Consider the following 11,965-nt stretch of genomic DNA (forward strand, 5'->3'; position numbering starts at 1 on the left):
AGACATGAATCAGGTCATAAATGTAAACACCACTCAACTATTATTTCAAAATAATAGTTGCAAGTGTATGCAATATAAGAAAAGACTCATATATATTTAAGGAAGCACCCCCTCTCACAAGTAAATAAAATAATTGAGAGGTTTAGGGACCTCTTAATATCAAATACTTTCCTTGAAGAACAGTAGGCTTAATATCTGCATTGTATAATTCTCTTCCTCATTCTCTATGGTTATGTAATAAAGGTTAACACTAAAGTGCAGAGTGGAGGGGGAAAAGTACGGCACTTGTACTTACTGGGAAACTCTTTATTCTTTTAAAATCAATGGGACTTATTTTGAAGAAATAGAAAAAAGAAATACAAACTTGGCAAACACTTATACTCTGCCCAAGGGTTAGATAATCAATATTTCAGAAAATAGGCACTTGCAAACTCCAAAACCATTAACTATTCCAGTTTTTTAAAATAGCTGTTCTAATTATTTAACCAAAACCAAGAGTCAGAATTTTTTTTACAATCAATAGATAGAATTTTCAAACATGACCCACATTTTCCCAAAAATCTGTATTATATATTCAAAGGAAAAAACTAGAAATACATATATTTTTAAATGAGGCTCTAAAAAAACTACATATAAACAAAACATTCAAAGTGCATAAAATGAAACTAATGCATTTAAGCTCTCAGAATTAAATTCTCAGAGCACCAATGTTGAGGTCTAGCAGCTACTTCATATACTTAAGGTGAAGTTTGATCCTTCAGTTGTTAGAAAGCAACTTCTCCAATGCTAAAGTATCTCATTATTAATATCCAAAATAATTCCCATGGAAATAAGAGTTAATTTCAATTAAACCAAAGAACATTTTACTGTGTGCAACTAAAATTAAAATGTGCTCAATCCGCAATTTTTACAATTGTTGGTGTCACAGTCTCTATATTACACAGTTATTTTTTAAATGCCTAATATCATAGTAGAACATTTTTCTAACATGTTGTCTATCAATTATCTCAGGGAAACATTCCAAGTCAGAAATTTGTTTTCTAGAAATTTCAACTTCATCTTCAAAAACTTTAGTCAAAATAGTACCCCAACATTGTGCAACAAATGTTCAAAACAAAGTAATGAACAATTTTAAATCTATTATTTAAAAAAGAAAACCCACCCGGCCTGGTGGCTCACATCTGTAATCCCAGCACTTTGGGAGGCTGAGGTGGAAAGATCACTCAGAGTCAGAAGTTCAAGACCTGGGCAACATCGAGACTCCATCTCTATAAAAAATTGAGAAATTAGCTGGGCATGGTGGCACGTGCCTGTAGTCGCAGCTACTTGGGAGGCTGAAGTGAAAGGATCACTGAAGCCCAGGAGTTCCAGGCTGTAACGAGCTATGACTGTACCACTGCACTCTAGACTGGGTGACAGAGTGAGACTCCATTTCCAAAAAATAAATAAGTAAGCAAAAATAAAACCTGACCTTGGTCATCAAGGACAAAGATTTAAAGAAGCTAAAACAATAACTGTACTTTCTTATAATCAGTTAAATTAAACCTGCAGGAATATGATGGTTAATTTCCAGCCTGCTTTTTCTGGTGATGAGGCAGTACAAGAACAGTTTATAAAATTAAGAGTCTTCAGGGTGGGTGAAGGATAAACAGGCAAGCAATTTCTACAAAGGCTGTCTTAAACCCAGCTAGAGCAAAGAAAAAATAACAGGAGAAACTTCTACTCAAAAATGGAAACAGCTCACACTGATAGAGCTACTGGATTATAAAGCAGAGTACAAAGTCTCCAAATAAAATCTAGTTGGTTACAATATCTTTGATATAACCTGGCTTATCTTAAAAATAAACTCTCAATTCCCTCTTCAAAATGTCTTATAAAATTATATTAGCTAGCGTTTATTAATTTTTAAGCATCTAGCTAACGCAAACACTTAAGACAACTGCAAATTTGATTTTTCAATATCCAAGTTTAATTTAAACAGTTTTCAAAATCTGAAATTGCCTTCCTAAATTCATCTGCATTGTATATAGCCATAAAGAGCACATTGAAAAGATACACTTTTCCTTGTATCTTAAGAAAGGGGGAGGCCAGGTGCAGTGGCTCATACCTGGGATCCCAGTACTTTGGGAGGCCGAGGTGGGTGGATCACGAGGTCAGGAGTTCAAGACCAGCCTGGCCAACATAGTGAAACCCCGTCTCTACTAAAAACACAAAAATTAGCCAGGCGTGGTGGTGGGCACCTGTAATTCCAATTAATCAGGAAGCTGAAGCAGGAGAACTGCTTGAACCTGGGAGGTGGAGGTTTCAGTGAGCTGAGACCATGCCACTGTACTCCAGCCTGGCCACAGAGTGAGATGTCATCTCAAAAAAATGAAGAAGAAGAAGTGGGGAAATCTATTTTAAGATCTGCAGTTATTGGCCAGGAGCAGCAGCTCACACCTGTAATCCCAGCACTCTGGGAGGCCAAGGCAGGAGGATCACGAAGTCAGGAGTTCAAGTGAAACCCCGTCTCTACTAAAGATACAAAAAATTAGCCGGGCATGGTGGTGTGTACCTGTAATCCCAGCCACTCAGGACCTGAGGTAGAGAATTGCTTGAACCCAAGAGGCAGAGATTATGAGATCACGCCATTGCACTATAGCCTGGGCAACAGGGTGAGGCTCCATCTCAAAAAAAAAAAAAAAAAAAAAAAAAAAAAAAAAAAAAAAAAAAAGAACTGCAGTTATTAGTTTTTATGGTCTAAAGACTGTAACTAACTTTTACAGGAAATACAATTGGAAAATCTTAGAATAACTAAATGGAATCAACAAAGTACACTGAAGATTTCAAATAACCTCTGAGCTACTGGAAGCAAATGCAAAATTCTATACCTTAAGAATTCTCTCCTTCCTCCACCCTACAACAAACCACCTCCAAGAAGAATCTTCTCTAACAGAAACAAAATGAAAAAATAAGGGGGGTGGAGAGACTTCAATAACTGAAACCCATTTTTAAAATAACCAAAAGCTAATTGCACTTTACCCATAGCTATAGTGAGGAAGCTGGTTTATTATGTCCGAACTAATGCAATATAAATTTCGGCTTACCAAAATATTAGATCTGAGTATAACAAAGTTGACATTTAAAATAGTTGTTTCTTCCAAACTATATCACCAATTCCTTGTTCTAACTTGCCAGCACTTTCAATATTAAATTGGGTGAGGGTGGTAATAAAATACCACCAATATTTTAAAATACCAATAAATACCAAATAAAATACCAATAATTTTAAAATAAGTAATTTTTGAGATGTGGAATTTAAAATATATTTTCATATCAAAAATCTTCAAAGGAATTAAAGTACGTGCTCCAAACATTTTATATTCGTTAAATTGTCAAGCATTAAGATACTGAAAGACAAAATGAAGACTCCTTTTTTTAAAAAAAAAAAAAAAAAAAGCAAGCTAAAAGTCTGAACAAAATTAGAGTTTAAGCTTTGGGCTATCTTTAATACCCCCAAGCATCTTAAGCAACTCGTAACCTTTGTCTCAGTTTCATAATCAATAAAACAGGAAAAACTATAAGAATGCATAATTAATTAAATTAGTCAGCATTAAATGCTAGCAAACTGCTTTGAAGTTACTTTATGTTGTTCTCAGTTCTCCTCCTACTCAGTAAAACCAATAGATGAGAAAACATCTGGAATTACTACAGATAATCACATCTGCAGACTCACAGCAGTTAAAAAGATGATCTCTACAAATTTCTAAGCCAAACTTCATTGAACAACCCCAAAGATTTTAAGATACAACTGCAATGAATAATTTTAGGTGAATTTCTTTTCAGTCTCAAGGATACCTATTCTTACCTACATTCTCAAAACAAACCACTACACAGGAATCTCAGAGCATCTTGACGGGTCTTGGCACAAGACAATTCTAGGTAAGATTAGCAAGCTGTTACTGTTGTTAATGCTATTCTCAGCATTCTAAACTGTCAATCAAAGTAAGCTTAATCACAAATACACCCTCCAAAAAGTACTAGCCCCTACTGAGAACCCATCAAAGTACTTCCTTCCAAGCCATCTGTCCAGGAAAGCTCTATTAACACACCTAGAATGCAATTGCTCTCCTGTATAAAGAGGCAATGCATAAACATAAAATATAAAAACATGTTAAACAGCATATCTTTTCCACTTCAAACATTGATAATCTACCAACTAAATCTATTTATTTTAATGCCTTGGTTGAACACAAACCTCTATTTATATAGGTCAGAGACTGCAGCTTAATCAAAGGAGACTAACATTTTGTTTCCAAAGAAGGAAAAATATTAAAAACAAACAAGCTCAAGATGCAGAAAAAGCTCAAAAGGGGAAAAAAAAGAGCAGGTTAGGTTAGGGGAAATGTTCATGTTAATTAGTCCCTGATGGAAGAGGAACTCAAATTTTAAAACAGGAATTTAAATTGCTCACTGAGCTACACACTAAATTACTCATTGGTCTATTCACTGAGCTGCAAACACTATAAAAACATAAGTATTTGTAAATCTAGCTTGAAGGATCCAAAATCAATCTTTTATATTCCAGTGGAGAAGGAAATTATATAAATTTCAGTGAGGACAAAGTAGGCTGTTACACGAGTCTAAGGCTAATGGTGTACAAGCAAAGAATGAGGAGAAGAAATTATTTTGAGGATAAATAACAGGAAACCACACCAGAGTTCGAATTCTTCCCCCAACTCCATCATTTCTTCTGCTTAGACCATGAAGGATGTTCTTTGTACACTATTAAGCATATTACTAGGGAAATAACTTCTGATCAATGTGTCAAAACTTCCTCACAACAAGGAAATGTTAAGCTCAATCTCTATACTGCAGCCTCTTTAAACAAAACACATACATGGAGCACATTCTAAATTTCACACATTTCACATCCATGACCAATGATTTAGAGATTCTGGAAATAAGCTGAGCCTGCTTTAAGATTCTGGCGGATGAGGTGGGGGAGGAATACTGCAGAAAGACTAGAAAGACATTTGACTTAAGCTTTATAAATATTACCAAAAAAAACTTAAATTCTTCAGAAGGATATATAAAACTCAAATACTAGTTTTTAGAATTAATGTGAAAAAAAAAGTATCACCTGTCCACTGATTTTTAACTACCCCATCCACATTTACAACTAAATTGTCCACCTGCCCATCTATAAATACAGACTACCAAAAGAACACAAATTCATTATGATAACAACACTGCAGATGGTCACTTGCTCACAATCCAGCCAACATTTACTGACTAAAATACTGGCAGTGCGGGCTAGTGAAAGCATTCTGGGGGAAAGCTCACTCTGCATTTATTTTCAACATAAAGACCCTGCCAGACACATCTAAGTGAAAGTTCCTTTATTTATTAGGCAAATATTTACTAATTGCTCTATTAAGTGTTAGGCACTTAATAAATTCATCATAGAATGTTACTAAAAAGTAGTAAATGCATTTGACCTAATGACAAGCAAATGACTGTATTTAGAAAATTTAGTCCACTGGGCAAACAAGAGTGTTAAATGTAGGTTGTGGAGAAATACGATACAAAATAACCCATCACTCCATCAAGGTTGATGTCTTACCTTTATCACAACCTGATCCGTCCATTACAAATTTATTACCACTGACAACCAATAATCAACACCTCATCCTACTGAATGGATCTCTTAAAAAAGAGTTTATCTCCAGTATTTTGGGTGGAATTATCTGCAATTTTGGGTGCAAAACTGCAGAACATTTACTTGATCTACACTTACTTTTCTTGGGCAGAGTAATATGAGGGCAAGTGTGTACTGAAAACTTAAAGAGGTACTCTCAACTCGTTGAAGAATTAATCAGGGAAAAATCAGCATGCCTATCCTACTAAATATCTCTAATTTAACTGGCTGTTTAACCCAAACCCTCAAGTTCAAATGCTTGGTCTTTGGCTTTCCTTAGTTATGAAAACACTTGTATTCAGGGCATCTTTTTAAACAATTTGTGTTTTTTCCCACTGGTTAAACTCCACAAAAATAAGGAATGCTCAAGCCTCCAGCTTCTGAAAATAACTAATCTGGTATGTGCACATAACAAAAAGCTTGAGAGAATGCCCTAGCTTTTATTTAAAACTTTTTCATTTAAAACTAGAATCCTTTAAGCAACAATTAGACAAAAATCAGCCTTTACGTTATTAGGAGATTGCTATTTTCAACATTTACCTTAAACCACATGGATGTATCTTCTAACTAGTTAGCTTCCTGTCTCTCCCCCAGCTACATTAGACTGTTACCTTTTTTGAGAGCAAAGGACTACTAGACCCCATGGTTTATTCCCCAGCTAATACATTTCAAAAACCTCAGGTCTCTACAGAAACATAAACGTTGCTAGCCTTAAGGATTTCTCTAACTTTTTAAAGTTATTGTGATATGAGCAGGTGTCTAACTGTTAACTATAGCTTACACAAGTGGGTTCTCAAAGTGTGGTCCTGGACCTTTGAAAGTTTCCAGAACCCATTCAGGGGGTCCAGAAGGTCAAAACAATTTTCATACATAATATTTAAGATGTTACTTTTGTTTACAGTCATTCTCTCACAAGTATGCAGTGGGGGTGTTCCTGAGGCTACATGATGTGACATCTCAAAAGACTGAATGCAGAAGCAATATAAGAATCCAGCTGTCTTCTATAAAGCTGAACAAAGAGTTACAAAAATGTAAAATGATGCCACTCTTCCCACTAAATTTTTGTTTTGAAAAACATTTATATAAACTCTCAATTTATGTTACGGGTAGTGGGTCTACTATTATTTGTGAGCATATTAATAAATACGTATTTTAAGTTTTTCTCAGTTTTAATTTCTAATAAATATCATCAACAGATACAAGCTACACAAAGGCTCTTTGGGTGCTCAATGATTTTTAAGAATGTAAAGGGGTCCTTAGCACAAAAAGTGTAAGAACTGCTGTAATACACAATTATATAACCTAACACACAGTGCCTTCCATGGATAAGAAGCTCATGTTAATTCTGATTTTTAATTACTTCTTACTTCTTGTAATCTTGTTGAGTTCTGTATCTCCCTGTAAAGCATCATTCAGCATAAAGCCAGTCTGTTCTAGTCCCCATTTAACGGGCTTTGGATATTTAATTATTCAGAGTCCTGTTTATAAAGATGTTCTGACCTCTTGAACAGTGTATACAAGTTTCTCAGAGTTTTCACACAAAAAAATTACCTTGTTCATCCTAATAGCAACCTGTGAAGTAAATACAAAGTATTACCCCCCCCCTTTTTTTTACAGATTATATCAGGAAACTGATACTCAAAGAAAATAGAACTATTTGTCCAATTAGGTACTGCTAACTGGTAGAACCTAGAATGTTGTGGCATTTTGCAATTTGCTTGGCTGTCTTGCTGTGGTATAATTGCAAACTCCCAAAGAAAATAAGGCAAGGGCATTACTTTTATTGTCCCAGTGCCAAAACAGGGATTTTCCCCTCCTGAATAAGAACGTAATCAGACTCAATACCCAGTCACAGTATTATTCAACACATCGGCTACCCTTTTGGTCCCCTACCAAAAAACCAAAAATAAAATAAAATCAAGAGTGTGGGAGAAAAAAAATACGACTATATAACACTCCAAGATAATGAGTTAGTTAAGGACTCACAGATTAATCATTTAATCACTGAAACAACAGGCACGCAAGAACAAGATCAAGCTTAATACAATAACGCTAGATTATATCAACAAATAGATGCCAACAGGTTAAGACGGGAGGCCTACATAAAATGGGTTCAATTCAGAATGTGGACTCACACAAAGTTGCAAAACTCGCTTTATTGGTTCTACAAATTCAAGCAAGTGACTAGAACCAGGCTTGCAAAGCTGTATGTCAGACACACTTTGTTGCAAGATGCAAAGACGCCATCCTACCCCTTGGAGAGAAATCACCCCACACTAGTTTATTCTTGTTATCAGCACATCTCGTTATGCTCCATTTTAACTTATTAAGTTCCTCAAGAGATGCTCAATTTCCTGCATCTCTTTTTCACAGTCAAGTGGACTCCCTGACTGATAAGAGGCAAGACTGACTCACAAGAGGGTATCTGCCACTTCCACTGTTCTTTTCCTTTTTTTAGATGTATGTATGTGCTCAGTGAAGCCATTTTTAAGTTTGATGAGATTTTACCTAGAAAATGCCGAAGTGTGCTAATTGTCCATTTTGTCTTCCTGTAGTTTACTACAGATGAGCCAGAGTAATCCCACCTTTCCTTGTGAGGTAGGCTTTTCCTAGTGTTTACTTTGGTCTTTTTTTTTTCTTCAAATTTCTTTTGAGAAAAAAATAAGTTATAATTATAGCACCACAGCAATAGCTACAGTTATAGCTAATGTACCACCACAACCAATTTGTAAAGCAGTGCCATACACCTTTTTTGTTGTTCCATACTCAACATTCCGACAGATTTACAGGTAAAAGCTAATTTACATAAGTTTCTGCATCCTCACAAAAGAACTGCAATATTGCTCCGTGAAACCAATTAACCGTTAATTTTTAAAGGCTTCATACAGAAAAATAAATCTGACTTTACATAAGGCAAGCAAAGCATCAGATGTCTGAGCACGCCAGGAAACCGCAGTTATTTCTATTCCTTATCCCAGAGTATATTTTTCTGTGGACCTACCGATGTTTTTTCCAAGGACATAATCACTATTCAAGTAGTAAGCTGTCAAAAGTGCTAAGGCATTCTCTAAACTATCTTCCCAGCTCCGGCCCACAATGGAACACGTCACAGCTCAATCATACCATTGCCGTTTTTCTATATTTCTTCAAATGAACTTAAGATTTTTGAAGTGCCCAGTTCGAATTGTACACTATTAATACAACCCCAGATAGCAGTGATCATCTCAAAGGTAATAAACAAAGACTAGCGGTGGCACCAGGGCCCTACCAGGAAGTAATCAAAGCCGTGTGGCCGGTGCGATCCTAAGAAGTCGCTCACAGCAGACAATGAGAGGGCACTGAGGCTTCCAAGGGGGCCAGCAGGAGGAGTTAAAACGCTTAAGCTACTCAAAAGCCTTATATAAACCTAATAACTGTTTCACAACACAGGAACTCGGGAATCCCAACGCAATTTCGGACAACCCAAAAGGTCTGAAAAACAAATTCGAGCCGTCCCCTCCAAAGCAGCTGTTGGCTCAGCCTCCGAGCTTCTCAGCCCGCAGCCTGTTTTCAAACTTCACCCTTCCTGACAGATGAAAGACCCCGACCTCCGCCGCCCGAGCTTCGAGCGCCTCTCGGGGTTTCGAGGTGCCCGAGCCTGCGGAGAAAGGAAAGGAAACCCGGGCTGGGGTCGGCGGCGGAGAGGGGCCCGGCGCGTCCCGCAGCCCAGACAAAGCTGCGCCCGGAGAGCGGCGCTCTTCCCGTCCTGTCCGCGGAGAAGCGCGGTGCGGGCCCCGCCACACGTGCGGCCGCCCCTCGGGGGCCGGACACCCGCCCCACAGGCGACCCCGCGACACGGACGGGCACAGCCCCCGGCCACGGCAGGGCGGGGCAAGGGCGCGCGCAGCGGGCCAGGGTCCCCGCCCGCCGCTGCCCCCACGCGCTCCAGGCCTCCGCGGACTCCCGCCCCTCGCGGCCCTCTCCTTCGCTGGCCCGGCCGTCGGGCCTCGGGAAACAAAGGAGCCGCCGCCGCTCCCGCCCGCGCCCGCCTCATCGCATACCCTCCCCAGCCCGCCGGGCCCGGCTCGCCCTCGCCCCTCTCCGGGTCTGCGCGCCGGCCGCCTGCGGCCCCTAGACGGCAGGCCCGGCAGAGCCGGGGCCTCGGGTGTGCGGCGGGGCCGGCCCGTGGCCGCACTCACCGCTGCAGCACCAGGACGACGGGGAGCCGTTGGGGAACTTGGCTGCGTCCGGAGCGATGCAGACGCTGGAGCTCAGGTGTGGACACTCCATGGCCACGAGGAGGGCGGCTGGGAGGACCGCGGCTCCAAGACCCGGCGAGGTGGGGGCGGAGGAACTCCGGAGGCTCCGTCTGGGGTCGCTCCTAGCCGGGCGCTCGGCCGACGGCGGCTGCGTCTCGAGCCCTTGCGTCAAAGAAAGCACGGGCTTCCGGGCGCCGTGTTTTCTCGCCCGCCGTCTCCCGGCGCCCCGCTCCGTAGAACGTGTAACTCCGAGATCCGGGTTCTGCAGCCACCGCTAGACTGGAGGCTTCCGCCTTCCCAGGCCGGCCCCTCCCCGCCCCGCCCCCGGGCAAGCCCCGCCCCAGGGCCCGCCCCCGTCCACCCTGCGGGGTGGGGTCCAGGGGCGCTCCAGCTGGTAGCGCAGAGTCCGGCTGTGCTCCGAAGTGACTTCCCTAGTCACTCCGCTTCCCCGGCCCCGGGAAGGGTGGGGCGCCGAGTAGGGCACCCCGGGCCGTCCGCGGCGTTTCCTGCGGTGGGTGGAGGAGACTGAACCTACGTGGTGCGGACCACTCCGTGGCTTCGTGGCTTCGTGGTAAAAATCCGGCCGCTCCAAGAACATTAAAACCTCTCGGGCAGACAGGCGCTACGGCCCTCATTTTGTACACGAAGAAACAAGCTGGGGAGGCCAAGGGCCTGGCCCCGGGGGAGGCGGGCAGCGAGTTTCATGGGTGCCAGGGCAGTCCAGACTTAGCGTTCAGCTCCTTGCGGCAGGTGCGATCCGTAGCCCTTTCTAGGTTCTGAACACGTGGTGTTAGCCAGCCACCTACATGCTGCGTGGGCTGGGCCCACAGGGGCGCCCACAAACCCGCGTTCAAACCATGTCACTATGACTCACCATCTGCGTTACCTCCAGGACATCGTAGGACTTACAAGCGTGGAAGTTCAAGTGAGATTAACGTAGCCTGGGATTGCTGGGCAAGCTAAACTCCCCATTACCAGACTAAGATAAGAAGGGAAGGGATCTAGCATTTGTTAGACACCTAAGGCCTCCCAGCCAGGCACTTCACATACCGCATTTAAGCCTCGTAACAGCCAACCAGCTGTTACCATCCCCTTTTTCCCGCGGGGGAAACCGAGTCTGTAACTTGTTAATCTGTATGGAGATTGGATCCCTGACGCTCTGACCTCTTTTTAGTAAGGGATTAGGGAAGAGGGCAAGCCTCCAGGGGCCGCTAGGGCTGGCATACCCTGGATGGAGCCTGCGATCTCACTGGGGCACTTGAGGACGTCCGGGGCTATTACAAATATTGCTTCCAAGTTGGGGCTCCTTGTAAAACCCGGCGAAGGAGCCTCGGGGCCAGAAGGCGAGCAGAGGGAGGGGGAAGACTGATGTGGCAATCCTGCGGCCACGGCGAGAGGAGGAAGGAAGGTCAGGAAATGATTAACCGGGCAGGGCAGTGGTTAGAGCCGGGCACCTCCCCGCAGTGCAGTCCTAGAGCAGCCAGGGCGCCCCGTCAGTCACTTCTCACTCCTCTCTACCTCCCACGCCACAAGTCAGCCTCTTCCGCATAGACCGGTGCCTAATGGTATCCACCCACGGGGGGCACCTCTGCTCATCCTTTCCCGAGAAGTATTTCTGATTCTTCAAAGATCTGCCCTTTTCCAAGTGGTATTTGATTGCTGTTAGAGCAAGCCTTGGCCTGGGATTTTTATGGCAGTGAGGCATTGTGGAAAGTGCGTCTGCCTAGGAAGGCAGGCCGGCACGTGTTCAAATCTTAGCTCTGCTGCCTACTTGATGGCCAGGCTTAGCAAGTGTCTCTAGCCGTTCCAAGCCTTTTCTAGATCTGTAAAACTGGAAGAAGAATACTTGTCTCGCAAGGAACATATTGGAATTCATGACAATTGCCACCACATACTAGGTGGCCAATAAATTATAACTTTGTATTTGTTTTTACTGACACTAGATGAGAGCTGCTTTCCTGGGAAGCAGGAGGAGGAGAAACAATAATATCTGCCCTTGGCTCAAGTTCTTCCACCCATCTCTCCACGTCAACCAATTTGTCTTTAA

General features: G+C 42.2%; 1 protein-coding gene across 4 annotated transcripts in view; it reads right to left on the reverse strand.

Moving 5' to 3' along the window:
- The window catches only part of USP3 (ubiquitin specific peptidase 3), a 94,571-nt gene extending 84,399 nt beyond the window's left edge, over positions 1 to 10,172 (reverse strand). The window contains exon 1 of one of the 4 annotated variants that reach the window (XM_030929956.1): positions 9,859 to 10,155. Coding sequence is in view for 1 of the 4 variants with exons in the window: in XM_030929955.1 (XP_030785815.1) it covers positions 9,859 to 9,949 (91 nt within the window). In the remaining 3 variants the exon portion in view is untranslated. Of the gene's footprint in view, positions 1 to 9,858 lie in introns of all 4 variants that reach the window. The other 3 variants (XM_030929957.1, XM_030929958.1, XM_030929955.1) reach the window with 3 other exon arrangements.
- Between the last annotated feature and the right edge of the window lie 1,793 nt (positions 10,173 to 11,965).

The sequence above is a fragment of the Rhinopithecus roxellana genome, chromosome 5 (assembly GCF_007565055.1).
Source record: "Rhinopithecus roxellana isolate Shanxi Qingling chromosome 5, ASM756505v1, whole genome shotgun sequence".
In the NCBI taxonomy this organism is placed as follows: domain Eukaryota; kingdom Metazoa; phylum Chordata; class Mammalia; order Primates; family Cercopithecidae; genus Rhinopithecus; species Rhinopithecus roxellana.